Below are 17040 nucleotides of genomic sequence, written 5' to 3' on the forward strand. Positions count from 1 at the left end.
CAGCCGGCAGACAATGGGACCAGCATCTAAATGTTCTCATGACTAAATACTACGGGAAGCCTAATCACTTAGATAAAAATAAAAATTGAAGAATGACTTGATGAACTGAAACCCTGAAGATCCCCCACTACGTGTCTTCTCGCTGATCCGCTCCCACTCATCCTTCCCCTCTACAGTCTCTTCAGTCCTCGGCTGCCCCACTACTGTCTTCTCCGTGCAGTCCGTCTCCCCCGGCCCCATCTCCTCCACAACCGGAACAAACGAGGCGTTCTCCCGGTCGTGCTCCGAGCGATCATCAATTCCCGCCTCGTCATCGACGTCGCTTTCACTGATGGTCAGCGTAGGCCTGCTTCACACAGATGCCAAAGGGACTTACTCATCATACAACTCAGCGTCACAGGGCGTATCCTCCTGGAGGGTCGGCCATTTACTATCCATACGCCCTTCTTTGGGCACCTGGCCGTCTCCCTGGTACGCCTCCAGCCAGCCCCGTACGTCCCCATTCCAACCGCCATATTCCAAAAAGAGTATCTGCTGCTCTAGGACACGGTGGAACTTGGTAGCTCGGTGCCTATCCGCCCACCCCGGAGACATGCGGTCCATCTCAGCAAGGTAGAATGTGCGTAGCTGGGTCGCCTCCCATTCCCCCTGCGCCTTCCAATAGGATCGGTTACACCCCATGGCATCCGACTTTTCCTCCTCCTCTAGCCAGTCCTCAACCTCGCCGTAGTCCTCCCGCACCGGTGCTCTTTTCCGATGCTTTGTTCGAAGAAACTTGGGGAACTCCATTGCCGACCACTCGGGGACAGCAATGAGCAGCTCCCAGTCCAGGACCGCCGTGATGGTGTCGTTGTCGTCGATGAAAATGTTGTCGGCGTGGAGGTCCCAGTGGTAGAGAGAGGTGGACTCGGGGAGGGAGGGGGAGTAACAGCCAGGGAGGAAGGGAAGAATGGCCTCGACCTGAGTCTTGTCTCGAGCGAGCTCTTTGGCGAAGTGTTGGGCCACAACGTCTCCCGCTTCGGCCGTCGGAAATCCCGAGATCGTTTCGTCGAGAAGACGAGCGACTTCCGCGAGCCGGACTTGCACCCAGTCGTGAGAGCAGAATTGTGGACCGAGAATAGCGGGGAAGTTGTAGCCGGGACGACGATAGTCCTCGTTTGTCGCGCGGCCGATAACGAAGTCACCGTTGACCTCCGAGCGTTGGATCCCGCCGATGGCCGAGAATTGGACGCGGGCGAGCTGAGACTGTATGTCTGCAAGTCTGCTGTCAGTCTTCATACCGCGACTGTGCATACTGAGTCACGATTTTCCGCTTTCGATCCATCCCCATATGCCGCCATGGCCTCCGAAGCGCCGTCCCCTTTGCAAAGTCCATCAGTATCCATGGGAAGGGCAGCTCCTCGCCGCCCGAGGGATCGAAAGCGACAACGCTTGGGACAGGGATGGTCGTCTACTTCATCAGCGCAAGTGAAAGGAGCTAAGTTTTCGCCGACCTACCTTCTGTCGGACGAATTCCATGGTGGCAACCTCGCCAGATACCTTCAGTGGATCGAGGGGAAGGCATACGCGCATGACGTACGCGAGATCGTCGGTGTTGATATTGTATACCTTGTTGCGTGATCCCTCTGCCATGAGAGAGACACTGCATGTTGCGTCTGATAGCAAGGCGAGGCGCTGTCGGCAGATTCGTTCGATAGATGATGTATCCGGCTCCTGAGGCCATACGATTTGGTCGTCCTCCCAAAAGTCTTTGACAAACGACATGGTAGCTATAGGTACACAGGTACTATGAAGAGGGAAAGCAGGATACTTGTATAGTAGAGGGAATATGCAAGAGCTACATGGTACGCGACCGCAAAATGTAGTGAGCGGCGAGAAAGTCCAGCCCTGTCCAGCCCACCTAATCAATCGCGTGGCAAAGGGAGAATTATGTCTCACAATGATACATCATTCGTAAACGCCGGGATACCTTCGGCAGCGCGGCTGATGCAGAGCGCCAGCACTTTCGATGCGCTAAGCATAGTGGCTGGGTATATTGCTCGCTTGCGATCCACCGGAAGCTCGGCATGGAGCTGCCGCGCCCGTGCTAAGCAGACGTTTCAAGGACCAGCGACGACCGATCGCAACATTTGGATCGTCTCCCCGCGCTGTCTGACTCATATTCATCTATCTGGGCGCCGCCCCCCCGGAGCATAAGTGAGTGTGAGGGCGGAAATGGGCATTCGGTCGGCCGTAAACTTGCGCAATGTATCATTGCTATCCTGGTCTAGCAGCTCCAAGAGCTGGTGCGACGTTACAAGCAGGAACTGCCTGGACAGATGTCTTTGGCCAGCACCGCATGAAGAGGCGAGAATATGTGCCCCGGTGTAGTCTCTATAAGAACAGTAGCTGTGGAAGTTGCCGATCTCCCCTCTCATCGTCAAAAACTCTCTGCGCCTCCCTATCACTCCCCTCCCAAGTCCTACTCCACCCCGTACCCCTCTTCCAGCCCTTCCAAGCTCACAATGGGCAAATCTACACCTAAACTCCCCAAAGTCTCCAAATCCCTCACCTCCTCGTCCACTGCGCCCACTCACCTCAACGATGCGGACGCCCTCGTTCACAGAGCCATCATCAGAGACTGAATCGACTCCATCCCGGACGCAAAGCTGTTCCGGCTGAAACCGGGTACCAATTTCAGCGACCGGAACTTCCGGCTTGACCTCCAGGGCGTGAGTACTTTTTCTCCATCCTTCACACTGCCCTATCGCCGCTTAGGCGTCTTCGTGTGGACACTACGATCTTGAAACGGCCACAACTTGGGAGACGGCTCTGTGCATAATCTTGCACGAGGCTGGTCTCCCGCCACTGACAACTGCTTACGAATGTCCGAGACATTTCGAATGGCTTGTCTCACATGACCCTGACAATCGCTACAGTAGGGAGTAATTACTATGTAGCTCAGAAGGTATAGTCGAGTATCATATAGGACACTCACTGCATGATGCATGCCTATCTACGTCTGACGATCTGATATGTAGGCGCTTTGCCCTGCCTGCAGCGAGGTAGGCAGGCCCCAACCGCTGCAAAGGCTGCATACTAGTCAGGCTTGATACCAATTGCTGCTCAGCATGGGCAGGACGAGCTGACATTTTGCGCTATGCGGCGATAGGGCTTCTACCATCATCCTTGCTCGCGTATATGATGTGAGAGGACTAGTGTTGACGGATGCAGGTGATCGGCAATGCGAAGGAGGGCCACCCAGAATATCCGCAGATGTTCAACATCCAGATGCAGCTCAATGCCGAGTCGAAATACTCGTCCATCAGGGGGAACGATGGCGACTCATCCACTCTCGCTGTCATGATCATTCTCTGCAAGTATGATTCCAATGCCATGACTGGTGACGTGCTTCTCTCGCGTCTCAAGGCGTCGGTGACCGGTTTCCGCTTGGGCTCGGAGGTGGTGGAGGCTGCGAAGGTTGCCGAAAGAGAAGCGTTCTACGCGAGGGGGATAAGACAGTGATGTAAGCCCCGCAGACGTACTGTATCATCCTTGTGATTAGCTGATTGTACAGTGCGAGGGATGAGAGTAGATGGATGCAGAATTCAGAATGCTTCCCTCAGCTCGCGCCACATTCCTCACGAGCGAGGTGCCACTAACAGCCGCTGCCACAAGTCTGACGTCATATGTGACCCCAGATTGAGACGCTTGCAAACACTGTAAGATACTCTATACTCGGATACTGAACCTTCTACAGCAGCACGTCATCACTATGAACCAAGTATGTCCTTGCCCATTCAGGGGACTGGACAAGGACCTCCCAGCTGACAGCGCAGACAATCGATATTGCCAAAGCCGAGTTCTCCAAGCTCCAAAGCGGGAACGGTGACGCCCAAGTCGACAGCTCCGCCCAGGGCAACGACGAAGCCCCATCAGTCAGCGCATACGGCCAGCCAGGTCAGGCGGGGCAATATGGCCAGGAAGGGCAGTATGGCGCTGTGAGGGGTGCAGGGTTCGGAGGGGGGTTGGCCAAGGGTTCGGACGGGCAGCCGCAGGGACAAGGGCAGCAGCAGGGGGAGAGGAAACACAGGGCTAGTATCTATGAGGGTATGGAGCAGGATGACAGTGAGTATACGTCCGATAAGTGGTCGTTCAGGCGTGAAGCGTCCGCGTGACCGAGCGGAACTGAGCTGATCATCAGGTACCTCGACAGGCGGCTACGGTCGCAACGCCAAGGGCTCCTCCTTCTCCCGCGCAAACCAGATGGGCACAGACGAGTCCCCTGCGGTCTTCGGTGACGATGATGAGGATGACTCGCACGGTCAGGGGTACAAGACAGGTACGAGCACGCCGGGATACAGGCAAGAGGGCGGTAAGTCAAGCTCACTAGAACTCTTTGCATTATGTGACCCTCGCTATGGCAGAAGAGGTGAGCGATTGAGCTGACAGTGCAGATGTGGATCACGAAGCCGCCGAGAACCGAATCAAGAACCAGAACGTGAGCTTATCCAGTCAAGTGCTGGTCTTCTGAATGGGTGCTCGCCGCGGGGCTGAGCTGACTCTGCTTTAGGTATACGGCCAGCAGGCGGACGACAGAGGAGCGAAGGGCAATGACTATAACGAAGCGGCGGACTCGTCCCCCCGTATCTAGGCGGCATCGGCGGGATGTGGATGTAGGGGCAAATTTGGGTTGATCGGATCGTACGACGTACGGAATTACATGCAGTCATGATCTGCTCGTATTGTACAGCTTTCCCCCTCCTCTTGTCTCTTCCCCAGCGGAGCGGATAAGCGGCCCATCGCTATGGCACCACCTCCACTCCCATCGTCTGCGCCGTCCCCAACACCCCCCTCGCTACTCTTTCCAGTCCTAATACCCCCAGTCCCTCATCCCCGCACTTCACCTTCGCAATCTCATACACATGTTTCAGGCTGACTTTTCCGACTGGTTTCCCGCCGCTTCCTGGTGTTCCTGAGCCTTTCGTTATGCCCGCGGCTTTCATGAGCAGGTAGGTTGTTGGTGGAGTACGAAGGGTAAATGTAAAGGTGCGGTCGGGAGAGATTGTTATTGACGTGGGAGTGGGGGTAGATGGAGCTAGGTGGGCGGTTCGGGCGTTACTGGAGGTCAGTACGAGATCTTGAATATGTCTATCAGGGCCTGGAAGGGATATTCTTGGACAAGGCCGTTGCGGATCCCTCGAAGTCGGCACCCTTCCGAGATGGCATATCTGACCACCAGAGTGACTGCGTCTCTGTGGCCTCATAGCAGCGGACATGTACCCAGAGCCGCACAGGTAGCCCTCCGACCTGCTGTTCGATCCTAGATGGCGAAATCCACTCACAACTCCTTGCAGAAGTCCATCGCCTTGACACCCCTCGCACCTAACGCCGGCCCGACTGGCGGAGACGGCGTCGCCTTACCCGCAGGCACGATGATTTTCTGCGAGCGATGAGCTCTTGCCCCGTGCATTATCAGCTGTCATTAAGACTCACTACTAGCTGTTTCACTGGCGCTTTCGACATGGTAGATGTGGATGTAATAGATGGACTAAAGGAGTGGAGGTAGATTTCTCAAATCTCCCAGTCGTAACGCGTAAATGGGCGGATCGAACATGAATGAGGAATGAGGAGATGATCGGGCGCGCATCAAAGGCGCTGAAAGAAGCGGGTGATTCGGGCAACTGACAATCACTCATCGAGGTACGATCATAATCCTACCGCGGTCCAGAGCACAAGGCTGAGAGATCAGATCACTCACCAGCGAACCCCTACTACCATGTCGCCTTATGACGGTCTTTCGGATACTTCCTCCGAGGAAGACGCGCAGGTGCTGATCTGCCCTCCTAATGCGGCGCCCCTACAAGGCCCGCACCTCGACGACACGGACCGTTGGGCAGAGGATGAGTCGTCAGAGGACGAGTACGCCCACATCATCCTCACCGGTCCCCTCAACTTTATAAAGTGGGAACGGGCGCTCGACCGGCGGCTCAGCGGAGACTATGACGACCACGGAGACCTCTGGCGGCATGTCACGGAGGACTATGCCAAACTTCGGGAAGAAGTGGATCAGCAGTTCCCCTCGGGCTACAGTTTTGCGGCATACGACGTGGACCGGCGGCGGCGGATGCGGGGCGCACTCTTCTGGGCGCGCAAGAACGCCTTCAAAGAGGTGTACGACTCGCTCTCGCCGGACGTCCAGGCCAGGCTGCCGTCATACATGCGTCCGAACCGCCGGACGTATACGAGCAGGGACGACGGACCGGATCCGAAACAGCTTTACGTCTATCTCAAAAAGACGTACGGTCCCCGGTCGCACTTGGCGCCCATGGCGGAGATGTTTGCGGAGATATGGGAGACCAAGGTGCAGGAAGGGGAAGATCCGAGACGGAAGCTGCTGGAGCTGGATGGGAAGATCATGTCGTTGCGGTACGAGATGGGGTCGATGACCGTCGCCCAGTTCTTCGATACCATCGAATTCCACGCGGTCGCAAGGGCGCTCCCTCCCTCGTACTCCGGCATGGTCCGGGATCACGTCCGGGATCCGACTAGCACCATCAGGGGGTTTATCTATGATGTAACGGACGAGTATGATCGGAGGGAGAAGGGGAGAGCAAAAGGAGATCCGGATGCCGAGGCTCAGGGTAGGCCGATCAGAAGCGGCAGAATGGGCGGCTGGCGGGCGCGGGCGGAACAGCGGGCGCAGGAAATGGCCGACGCGTCAGACGAATACGATGATGACCAGTACAATGACGATGGCGAGGAGGGCGAGGATGAGGATGATGAGGACGAGGATATGGCGGACGAACTGGGGACCGAGGAAGATGAAGAAGATGAGGACGATGGGAAAGCCAAGGAGGATGAAAAGGATGAGGATGATGGGGGCGGGCTCGACAAGACTCAGGATGACGTGGATGGTCTCGACGAGGCGCAGGAGGAGCAGGATGTCGACATCAAGCTGGAGCAGACATCGGCGGGAACATCGGCGCCAGCCACACCGGTGAAGCTGGAAGATTCCTCCCCCCAACCGGCGGCGGCGGCGGCGACGGTAGCGGGTCCTTCGGACGTCGGAGAGGCGGCCCCGCCATCGGTGCCAGCAACTACGGCGGAAGAGACGGCTATATCGGTGGCACCGCGCCCGGGAAAGTGGTGTCAGTACCACAAGTCAAAAACCGCACGATACCGTCGACTGCCGGAACAAGGGTCGGAAGAGGCGGACCGCTCGACCCCGGCAGACTATCCAGGTGATCGTGGTGGATCTTGCGGGGGCTTCTCTGGGGCTGAGGAAATGAGAGTCAGGCGGATAAGGTAGGGCGGGAGGAGATGACCCAATGTGTGGAAGATAGGGAGGCGACGACGGAAGGGGAAGGCAGACCGATCCTCGCTGCCGTGTCCCACCTCGGGGCCAGCGCCACCCTGGTCCGGGACGACAATCGGTCCGTCATCGCCGGAGATACACGCAGCGCTTCCACCCACGGCCTCTGCGGCTCTCGCGGTCTGATCCACCGGTCATGTCAAGACGGCGAGCCAGTTGGTATCTGCAACCGGAGTAGTGGCGAAGGGGGAAACGGGAGGCGGCGATGGGGACGCCGCAGGCGATCAGGCGTGGGGATAGGAGGTGTAGAACGCGACAAGAGGCAAATAATGAGGCTGCAAGGGCGAGGGTTGTCATGGTAATGCATGTGGTGAATCCCGTATTGCGCAGTCGGTAACTAGTGAGAGCCTGGCCTGCTTGCTGACGCAGCCTTGGGGAGGATAGCGATGTCTGACAGATCAGCTGGTGCTTGTAGAGCAGAAGGAAAGACTCACCCATCATGAGGCTGGCCTGTTTGGTGCAGCGCAGCTGCTACGCCTCCGCGGTCGAACCGGAGTATCTGTGAGGACGTGTCTCAAGCGCGATTCCGAGCTCGATGTCCTTTATTCCGGCAGTCGATGGTGTCGTGTGTCTTGGACTTGTGATGGATGCACCACATCCCTCCCTCTCCTCCCTTCCCACCTGCCCCTGCAGCCGCCGCGGCCTTCGGCCTCGAAAGCGCCCTAGACTGCATAAAGCTCACGGTCCCCTTGATCGCCTCCAACATCTCAACAAAGTCCAGCTTTTCCCGTAACATCAAATTTATTCTCACCCCTGCTAGAGACTCTGGCAGGTTCCGCAGGATAGCGTGCGGGGCGAGGCCCAGCACGTACTGCCGCACCTCGTCGCTCGGAACCGACATGAGGATCTGGCCCCATTTCCGCTCCATGATGGCCAGCTTGGGCAGCGGGTCCTCCGGATCACGGATGATGAGGTCGTTGCTGAGCACCTCGGCCCAGAGACGGGTGTACTCGGGGCCCGAGCCGACGTTGGCGCCGTACGTGGCCTTGATGTGGTCGTAGAGGGCCTTGGGTTGCGGATCGCTCCACTTCAGCAGACCCCATGGGAGCGAAGCTTGGTAGTTCTTCGAAAGGCCGAAGTAGAGCACCGAGCAGACGATGTAGCGCTCGTGCTCGAGACGTCTCCGAGCGGCCGCTAGTGCGATACGGGCGTGGGAGGGGCTGGGAGGGGAGGAGGATGAAGGGGAGGAGGGAGGATTGGCGGTCTCTAACGAGGTTTCGATCTCGGAGGGGGTTTTGGTGATGTGCTTTAGGAGGCCGTGAGTGATCAAGAGGAGCCTGACGCGAATTTCCCAGCTTGGGTAGCCGATCCGTTCCGTGAGGGTGTAGTCATCAGACAGGCGTAAGTTGGACGGGAGTTCATCCTCTGAGTCCGAGTCGAAAGACATCGCAGATCTGCTATTGTAGTCAGCGAGAGGATACAAGCTACTGCCCTGAGGCATGAGTGGAGACTGACCGCTTCCAGCTGGTACGTCTTCGCAGACTATTCTCCTTCTCGCCTTTCCTTGAGCTTGTAGCACGTCGCGAAGTGAAGGTTGATTGAGTGACCAGGAGTGGAGTTGCCAAGTTCTGTCTTTTAGTTCTCAATCAACTTCGGATCCGAGTTTTGAGAAACGAGCGGTCTTTCAGCTGTTCGAGATGCGAAGGGTCAAGTGCCCTGTACAGGCGCCGAGGCCTGCTTAGCTAGAGGCGATGTAGCTGAGCGCGATTGCTTGATATAGGATTCATATTGCTTTGCGAAGAGATCTATGTGGAAAACACGGTCCGAGTCCCGTTAGATGTCCAACATCAGCCCGCCTGGTTCCCCCTCAACACCTATCACCCCTCCTCGTCATCCCCTCAGACCCTGCGTGACCCGCGCTTTACCGGCTGTACTGTATCAGATCATATACTCTCATCACGTTCCTTGTGAGACTGACCTTTACGCAGACCTTCTTCCCCGCATTCGGACCCACCGCCGCTGCCTGCAGCTGCTGCCCGATCACACCGCCCGTCCCCGAAGGTCGCGGCCTGCCTCCTCGCCGTGTCGTAGTCCCCGTGGGTCTCCCTCCTCCACCTCCCTGCTGCCTCCGCGTTGTGATTGTCTCCGCCGCAGCTGCCACCGATGGTGGAATGACCAAGGGCGTACCTTCTGCGGCACTCGACGTGCCCCCAGGTGGGACCGACTTGCCCGCGCTGGGAGCGGGACCTCCTCCGCCCGCTCCAGCCGTGTACTTGATATCGCCAATACTGGCGCCCTGGGTCGGACTGGGTCCCACAGCGAACTGCTGAGGTCCGCTATTGACCTTGTTGGCGCAAGCGGCGCGATCGTTGTCATATTCGACAGAAGCGGATTTAGGGCCGATGTAGTCTGAGCCACCGGGGCAGAAGACGATCTCGTAGTCGGAGGATGAGGAGGAAGGGCAGGTGAAGAGGGCAGAGCCAGACTTCTCACTGAGGGGTCAGCTTACAGCCTATTATATGTGCACGCATACCAAGCGAAACGTTGAGCTTACTCGTAGGCGTACTGTAAGTCAGCTCAAATCGCTAAGATCATGGCCCTAGTATACAATCAGATCTGGCTCACAGCATAAGCATTGGGACAGTGGACCTTGAAGACATTGTAGAAGTCTACACCGCAGATCGCGCAGAGCGCAGGATCGTTGTAGCCGCCTGGTATGTAAGCTTCGAACCAGCCAGTGTTTCGCTGGAGATAAGGATACGTGACGTACCGCTGCAGCAAGCCCTGTTTCCAAACTTCTCCTGTCCGAACCCTCTGATGCAGCTCGACACACAGCCCAAATTCGCGCCATTCTGGTCGAGACCGGTTCGCAGCACGCCGGGACACTTGGCGTTGATATTGACAGGACAGTCGGGCTTTGGGCAGTCCGGCGCTGTGGGAAGGATGATCATGGGGACGTTGAAGCCTGCATATCAGCTTGTACGCAGGTAGAATGACTGTGCTGGACGAAGCTGCAGAGGAAGGACATACCGTCGACGAGGGAGATGTCGTAGTTGTCCTGTCCGTTTGGTGCGAGGGTAAACTCAGCTGAAGCATCAGCTATTATCCCACAATTGCAGTCGATGCGAGACGAAGTGGACACACCCAGCGTCGCTGGCGCCTCTCCTCCACCAGAACTGAATTATCAGCTCAGGAATGCACCACTCTATCCCTCCTCTGATGACTCACCACTCCAGACTTCCCGCTGACTTCGGTTCGCACTGACCAGTTAGACACCTCAGCTGTCCACCTTGGTTTACACACCCCGTCCGCGCCCAGATCCGCCCAGCAGTCCAATTTGGCGCGACATCAAAGCTTGTCGAGTCCCCGCTGGGCAGCTCCCAGCCGGCAGGGTGTGAGGGGATTGGCGAGCCAATGTCGCTGGGCGTCAGGAGCGCGGGCCAGACGGTCGAGGGGCAGCGGTTCGTTACGGTGATCTTGCGGCCGAGGGCGGGTGCGGGGACGAGGAGCAAAAGGAGTAGAGTGAGGGATAGCATCGCCGATGCTCCGTTCGTGGATGGTGGAACGCGATAGGGTGTAGGGGTGGAGGTGGATCGGACGAAGTGGGACTTGGAGATGTAGAAACAAAGAACGTGGGTGAAATGAGCGTAAGTGGCTGAAATAGCCCAGAACAGTAGCTGGGAAGAAAAGAGTTGGGCGTAGGAGATGCAGGATCCCACCGGTGCCGTATCTTATAGGACAATCAGGAGATCAGTCTGGCCCAGAACACTATACCCAAGAAGAAGCACGTCGATCCCGAATTCACGGCGACCCCCTTTCTGTCATCTTACCGAATTCAAGGCACCCGTTCCGTCCTTGCCGATCACTCACAGGGTCAATCTATGTTCTTTGTGCCTTGAGGTCGCACAAAGGAGGTCACGAAAGCTTCCCGCGCAGGGTTCAGTGTGCTTCTCAAGTGGTCTGGGCGTCGATCAAGGGTACAAAAGGTACCGCAGGAGTGGTAAAAGGGGGTCAGTGATCGTCACCAGGTGACAATTTGGGGGGGCTGCCTTTGCCTGACGACGGACAGACTTGGTTAGTGTAGATCAAAGGAGATGAAACAAGGTGAAACGTGAGGGCGCATGTGGGCCGTAAGGGGTTCTTCATCTGCCGGTTCCGACCGGAGCCGATGTCAGGGTGGACAGCTTTGCTTGATAGCCATAGCTCGCGACCTAGTGCCTGTGCAGATTCAGTCGAGACCCTCAAACTAACTGGCTAGAGGTGATGGCCAAGGGGGATGTCACTCACTACTGCCCCACCGACCGCGGATGTCGTGCTCTCCCTAAAGCTAGTCTGCACATGTGCATATGCTGAGATGTAGATACACCCTTAGATTTTGCTTCCAGCCCCGGCCGCGCATTATGCGGCATTGGCGAGCTCGATCCTTTCCTTCTCCCTGGCCGAAGCCACTGAGGCTTCTCGCCTCTTATCGCCCGACTGCTCGAGCAAGAGCTGAGCAGCCATCAAAGTCCGGAACCGACTTCCTTCTCTTCTTGACTGCATTGTCAGCTTAGACCATCTCGACAGAGCGAAAGGGCTCACCAGGATGGCATACGACCCCTGTTCAGATACTACCCCACCTTCCAGCACGATGACATGCTCAGCTTGAGCAATTGTCGATAATCGATGGGCAGCGAGGATAACTGTTATGTTCTGATCTCGAACGATAGCGTCGATGGCTCGATTGACAGCGGTCTCGGAAGCAGAGTCGAGCGCAGATGTAGCTGAGGTGTCAGCTTGCTCCTCCGTACTGATCAAAGACCAAAATCACCTTCGTCCATGAGCAGTATGGAAGGCTTCTTGACCAAAGCACGGGCGATGCTGATGCGCTGACGTTGGCCGCCAGATAGGCTGGCTTTTCCAACTGATACGATAAGCTCTGATCCTCACAGGAAGTCAGATGCAGAGATGTAAGGACTTACTTTGAGTGTCAAAGCCCTGCGGCAGGTCCCAGATAAACTCGCAATTTGCCTGCCTCGCTGCCTCCTCTACCTCCCTACGTGTAGCGTTCGGTGAGCCATATGCGATATTGTCGTGGACTGATCCGGCGAATAGTATGGGGTCTTGGAAGACTATGCCAATGCGGTCTCTCCATGACTCGACATCGAAAGAACGGATATCTGAGAGATTTAGCTCAGGACACGAGCGGAGAGACATGATGTGATGCTGACCGTCAGTGTCGAACTCGACAGATCCACCAGTGGGGTCATAGAATCGGCTGATTAGCTGCTGGACGCTAGTCTTGCCGCTGCCGCTTGATCCGCTGAGACCGTCAGCTGACTCCCCGGTATTGGCATTGACGCAAGCAGCTCACACTAGAGCCACACAGGTCCCCGGCTTGATCTCGAATGTCACCCCTTTCAAGACTTCCACTTCTTTTCGACTAGGATAGGTGAACTTGACATCCTGGAATCGGATCGCGCCATTCCGAGAAAGAGGAACCTTCTGGCCAACACCGAGAGGGATCGCGGATTGACGGTCGAGGAGCCAAAACACGCGCCCGCCTGCGCCGACGCCCTTCATCAGGCCGGTAAAGAAGCCGGTCAAGCCAGACACGGAGCCGCCGACGTAACTGATGTTTTAGCTAGAGTCTGTTACATCAGAAATATAGACTTACGCGCTGTACATGAGCAGCGAGGTCAGATCACCAACAGTGATCTCGCCGTGCGAAACGAGATGTCCACCCGCTAGATCAGCTAGCCATTCTCCCATCTTATGGACTACTCGACTTACCGTAACCCAATAAGCATAGCATGGCCAAGTTCCCCGTCAGCCCGCTCATCCCCCAGAATATGCCCGACATGTACGCCTCCTTCTTCGCCAATCCAAACACCTCGTTCACTTTGGCGGAGAACACCCTCCCTTCGGTGATTTGAGAGTTGTACGCGGTAACCGTCTTGAACGCGTTGAGCTTCTCCTCGGCGGTCTAACTCATCAGCTCGCATGTTCGTACCAGATCCAAAGAAGTAGCCGCGCTCTAACCGGAGGATCTAGCTCACCTTTGACATGTCCCCAATAGCCTCTTGGGTGAGATTCGACAACTTCCTCAGATACCGTCCGTAAAAGACAGCTCCGATTGAGATTGGTGGTACAACGCAGAGCATCACAAGTGTGAGCTTGCTAGATATCCAGAACATCGCCGCAACTGTTGGTCAGCTCATGGACACATTCGAACCAGCATAGGTGGGGGCAGCCTACCACCAACAGTAGCCGAGATGAGTGCCCTGAGGAAGTCAGCTGTGGATCGGCATGGCCGCCAAGAAACGACTAGCTCACCTCAGACCATCGCTCAAGTTGCTAGTCACACTGTCACCCAGGATGCTGGTGTCAACGCTCAAGCGAGAGACGATATCGCCAGCGCTTCGATCAGCAAATTCGGGCTCCTGACGCAGGGCTGAAAGGTATGCTTGATTTCTGGCTGGTCAGCGCGTGTCCTTATCAAGGGTTCACCCAAACCCTAGCAGCGATAAGAAGCTCACCTGACTCGAGCGATGATCCTCTGCCCACACAAACGCATGATTATTGATCGTCCAGCATTGCATGCCGCCCCGACGCAGAACGTCAGTGCCAGAAATGCAGCTGCAACGGGGAAAGAGAGACCGAGGAAGGTGGTCTGAAGTGTCAGTAGTGGTTCTGGAGAGGTAGAAGAGTAGGACAGGCAAGACTTACACCACCAGTCGAGAAGAAATCTATCAGCTTTCCGACAGTCAGGGGTACAAGCATCGATACACCGCTCGATACCACTAGCTATTGCCATCAGCACCTGGTCAACGTAACGAAGATCCACTCCGCGACATCGCCAGCTTCCCGTCCGCTCCGGTCAAGCCCAGAAGATGTCCCCTTCGACATTCAACTGAACTCACCAGTCCAACAGCGATACCCAGCTGCCTCCCTTCCGGCTTCGCTAGCTGTACCAGCTTCTTCACACTACTCCCACCTGTATCTTGCGCCTTGTCCGAGAGCGCAAAGGTCGACGTGATGCGGTCGATGATCGACCGAGGCGGATTTGGGGTGGAATAGAGCGTGGACGAGGGGTGTGCCTCCTCGGCGATGCTCTTCTTCGACACCGACGAGCCTGACGAAGAGGAGTTGGAGCGAAAGAAGGCGCTAGGTATCGTTCGTGAGGATGTTAGTCGGCGGGGTGAGAGGGCGGATGTCGAAGATGAGGGACGGCAGGATTGAGGATGAGAAGGGGATAGGTCATGCCGGGATCGATACCGCGAGAACCCTTATACATCAGCTACGACCTACTATCGAGACCGCTCTTTCAGATCCTGATGCTTCGCATACCTAATGGGCCCGATATTCTCGCCTGAGATGTCGTTGGAGGGGAAAGCAAGCGGGGGAACGTGGTAGAATTGACCCGGCAACTTGCCAGGCCAACGACACTCATCGCGGAGCTTGCCTTGAAGTTCGCCATAATAAGTTCAGGCGGTCGACTCGGGGCTAATTCAAAGCCGAGCGGCCTGGGCAGGCTCAAAGGATGACAGCTGGTAGGCACAGATGTAAAGTAGGCTGAAAAGTAGGCCGAATTTTGGTGGAGGCCTGATCGACGATGACGCCGATGATACGAACGCACGGGCTATGCTTCTGCTTGACCTCAGTACATGTGGACTTCGGTGAGCCTGCCTGTACGATCAAGACCTCAGCGCGCTCCAGACTCGGACAGTATACATCGCCTACACCAGATACACCCCTTAGTTAGAGTGGCCACTCCACGGTCTGGCTCAAATTATGATGTACCGCCTTGACCTGGGTATACGCTTCGAGCCCATACGTCCCCAGTTCCCGCCCAACCCCGCTCTGCTTGAAGCCCCCGAACGGAGCACCAGGATGTATAAGGGCGTACTGATTGACCCATACTGTTCCCGCATCAAGAGCGGCCGACATCCGCATGGCCTGCTGGGTGTCACGTGTGAAGACGGCTGCGGCGAGACCGTAGGTTGTTGAGTTTGCGCGTTCGAGGGCCTCAGACTCGGAGGTAAAACGGGACAGAGCGATGACTGGGCCGAAAATCTGCAAATCAGCACAACCCCTCCAGCAGCGGAACGGGACAGGAAGGCTCACCTCTTCTTTGACACAGGTCATCTCGTCGTGCACGTCCGCCAGAATCGTCGGTTCCACCCAGAACCCACCATCAGATTTTGCCCAGCGCTTTCCACCCGTGACGACGCGCGCACCCTGCTCCTTCCCACCTTCAATGTATGTCATGACCTTGTCCCGTTGTACCTCCGAGATGAGCGGTCCGAACGAGGTCTTATCGTCTGATGGCTGGACATAAGCACAGCACATGAACAGCTGACATTAAGCTCACCATGCCGATCCCTGTCGCCTCCGCTCGCTTCTTCAGCGCCGCCGCAAACTCCTCATACACTCCATCTTGGACATATACCCTGCTTCCCGCGCAACAATCCTGCCCCGAATTGAACCATATCCCCATCGCCGTCCAGTCCGCCGCCTTCTCCACGTGCGCCGAGTCAAACACCATAATCGGGCTCTTCCCGCCCAGCTCCAGTGTGACCTTCTTGAGGTTGCTCTCCGCAGCAGCGACACTGATCTTGCGGCCGGTGACGACTGAGCCTGTAAATGCGATCTTGTCGATGTCCATATGACGTGCTATGGCGTCGCCTGTGGTGGAGCCGAGTCCCGGCAGGGTGGACATTACGCCTGAGGGGATACCGGCTTCTTTTGCGAGGTCGCAGAGCATGAGGGCGGTGAGAGGGGTGAGCTCGGATGGCTTCATAATGACACAGCAGCCGGCAGCGAGAGCGGGCGCGACTTTCCACGCCCACATCAGGAGGGGATAATTCCAAGGGATACTGAGAAGTCAGCTTTACCCTCGCAGGCGTGACTTATAAGCTTACATCTGTCCGCAGACCCCAATGGGTTGGTGCACCGTATAGACAAACTTCTCGGTCCCATAGTGCGGTATAGTCTGACCATGAAACTTGTCCGCTAAACCGGCGTAGTATCGCAAGCAACCGATAGAGTCGGCCACATCAGAGTCTCTGCTTAGTCAGCTCATGCAGACTATGGACAGGATCGACGAGGACTCACCGAGCCATCCGGATCCCCTTGCCCGAGTTCAAGCTCTCCACAGCGGCGAGCCTGTCCTTGTCCCTCTCCATCAGATCCGCCAGCCTGTTCAACGCTGCCCCTCGTTCCGCGGCATGTACATTGTTCCCCCATGTCGTCTTAAATGCCAGACGAGCACTCTTGACCGCAGCATCGACATCTTCCGATGAGGCATGCGCGATACTGAGGAGAGATTCGCCCGTTGCGGGGTTGACGGTTGAGAAGGTAGAGCCGGTGGATGCAGGTCTCCAGGTGTTGTCTCTATATCATCAGCTATGTCATCGAGGAAGCGATGAGGCCAAGGGCAAAGATAGAGCACATACATGAAGAGGCCAACAGGCAGTTCGACCCGACCGAGAGTCGGGACATCAACCTCGGCATGGGTCGATCTAGCATTCGTCAACAGACTTCGAGCATGGGCCCAAGCCCTGGTATGTCTGGATAGACGAACCCTCGAGGGTATGCGGGAGGCGGAGCGGATTGCATGATGTATAGAAATTGGATGAGACATGTAGAAAGCAGAGTTGGAGCTGACCGGGCTGGTTCAAGCCGGCCGAGATATCAAAGAGATCCCAACCGTGAAGACGTCAACTCAAAGAATCTGTCCCGCTAGGTACCGCGCTGAGTCCAGG

The 17040-nt window shown here is 56.5% G+C and overlaps 8 protein-coding genes across 8 annotated transcripts; 2 read left to right on the plus strand and 6 right to left on the minus strand.

The window, feature by feature from the left end:
* Window positions 1–60: 60 nt before the first annotated feature.
* Window positions 61–1764, minus strand: MKK02DRAFT_38909 (phosphotransferase enzyme family-domain-containing protein; the record flags this gene model as incomplete). Its single annotated transcript, XM_053090344.1, has 4 exons — window positions 61–328; window positions 377–1261; window positions 1296–1450; window positions 1498–1764. The coding sequence occupies 4 exons, from the start codon at window positions 1762–1764 to the stop codon at window positions 61–63; spliced, it is 1575 nt and encodes a 524-aa protein (XP_052944013.1).
* Window positions 1765–3754: 1990 nt separating this feature from the next.
* Window positions 3755–4633, plus strand: MKK02DRAFT_38911 (uncharacterized protein; the record flags this gene model as incomplete). Its single annotated transcript, XM_053090345.1, has 5 exons — window positions 3755–3763; window positions 3819–4107; window positions 4184–4354; window positions 4437–4480; window positions 4553–4633. The coding sequence occupies 5 exons, from the start codon at window positions 3755–3757 to the stop codon at window positions 4631–4633; spliced, it is 594 nt and encodes a 197-aa protein (XP_052944014.1).
* Window positions 4634–4784: 151 nt separating this feature from the next.
* MKK02DRAFT_38912 (ribosomal protein L11, N-terminal domain-containing protein) lies at window positions 4785–5505 on the minus strand (the record flags this gene model as incomplete). The annotated part of the gene is made up of 3 exons (XM_053090346.1): window positions 4785–5100; window positions 5325–5422; window positions 5476–5505. 3 exons carry the CDS (start codon window positions 5503–5505, stop codon window positions 4785–4787), a joined length of 444 nt encoding a protein of 147 aa, XP_052944015.1.
* A 253-nt stretch (window positions 5506–5758) lies between these two features.
* On the plus strand, window positions 5759–7291 carry MKK02DRAFT_38913 (uncharacterized protein; the record flags this gene model as incomplete). The annotated part of the gene is made up of 1 exon (XM_053090347.1): window positions 5759–7291. The coding sequence occupies one exon, from the start codon at window positions 5759–5761 to the stop codon at window positions 7289–7291; it is 1533 nt and encodes a 510-aa protein (XP_052944016.1).
* A 400-nt stretch (window positions 7292–7691) lies between these two features.
* Window positions 7692–8741, minus strand: MKK02DRAFT_38914 (uncharacterized protein; the record flags this gene model as incomplete). Its single annotated transcript, XM_053090348.1, has 3 exons — window positions 7692–7744; window positions 7789–7804; window positions 8037–8741. The coding sequence occupies 3 exons, from the start codon at window positions 8739–8741 to the stop codon at window positions 7692–7694; spliced, it is 774 nt and encodes a 257-aa protein (XP_052944017.1).
* Window positions 8742–9184: 443 nt separating this feature from the next.
* MKK02DRAFT_38915 (thaumatin family-domain-containing protein) lies at window positions 9185–10830 on the minus strand (the record flags this gene model as incomplete). Its single annotated transcript, XM_053090349.1, has 9 exons — window positions 9185–9222; window positions 9273–9437; window positions 9482–9786; window positions 9849–9859; window positions 9920–10005; window positions 10065–10259; window positions 10325–10381; window positions 10439–10470; window positions 10523–10830. The coding sequence occupies 9 exons, from the start codon at window positions 10828–10830 to the stop codon at window positions 9185–9187; spliced, it is 1197 nt and encodes a 398-aa protein (XP_052944018.1).
* An 862-nt stretch (window positions 10831–11692) lies between these two features.
* On the minus strand, window positions 11693–14726 carry MKK02DRAFT_38916 (putative ATP-binding cassette transporter; the record flags this gene model as incomplete). The annotated part of the gene is made up of 15 exons (XM_053090350.1): window positions 11693–11830; window positions 11876–12057; window positions 12105–12197; window positions 12256–12453; window positions 12505–12596; window positions 12648–12905; window positions 12951–13020; window positions 13067–13259; window positions 13333–13478; window positions 13532–13557; window positions 13610–13747; window positions 13813–13946; window positions 14003–14080; window positions 14197–14561; window positions 14624–14726. 15 exons carry the CDS (start codon window positions 14724–14726, stop codon window positions 11693–11695), a joined length of 2214 nt encoding a protein of 737 aa, XP_052944019.1.
* Window positions 14727–15034: 308 nt separating this feature from the next.
* MKK02DRAFT_38917 (aldehyde dehydrogenase domain-containing protein) lies at window positions 15035–16894 on the minus strand (the record flags this gene model as incomplete). The annotated part of the gene is made up of 7 exons (XM_053090351.1): window positions 15035–15349; window positions 15401–15604; window positions 15648–16152; window positions 16198–16341; window positions 16391–16669; window positions 16732–16797; window positions 16860–16894. The coding sequence occupies 7 exons, from the start codon at window positions 16892–16894 to the stop codon at window positions 15035–15037; spliced, it is 1548 nt and encodes a 515-aa protein (XP_052944020.1).
* Between the last annotated feature and the right edge of the window lie 146 nt (window positions 16895–17040).

Source organism: Dioszegia hungarica, assembly GCF_025882075.1.
Source record: "Dioszegia hungarica strain PDD-24b-2 chromosome Unknown MKK02contig_16, whole genome shotgun sequence".
Classification (NCBI taxonomy): domain Eukaryota; kingdom Fungi; phylum Basidiomycota; class Tremellomycetes; order Tremellales; family Bulleribasidiaceae; genus Dioszegia; species Dioszegia hungarica.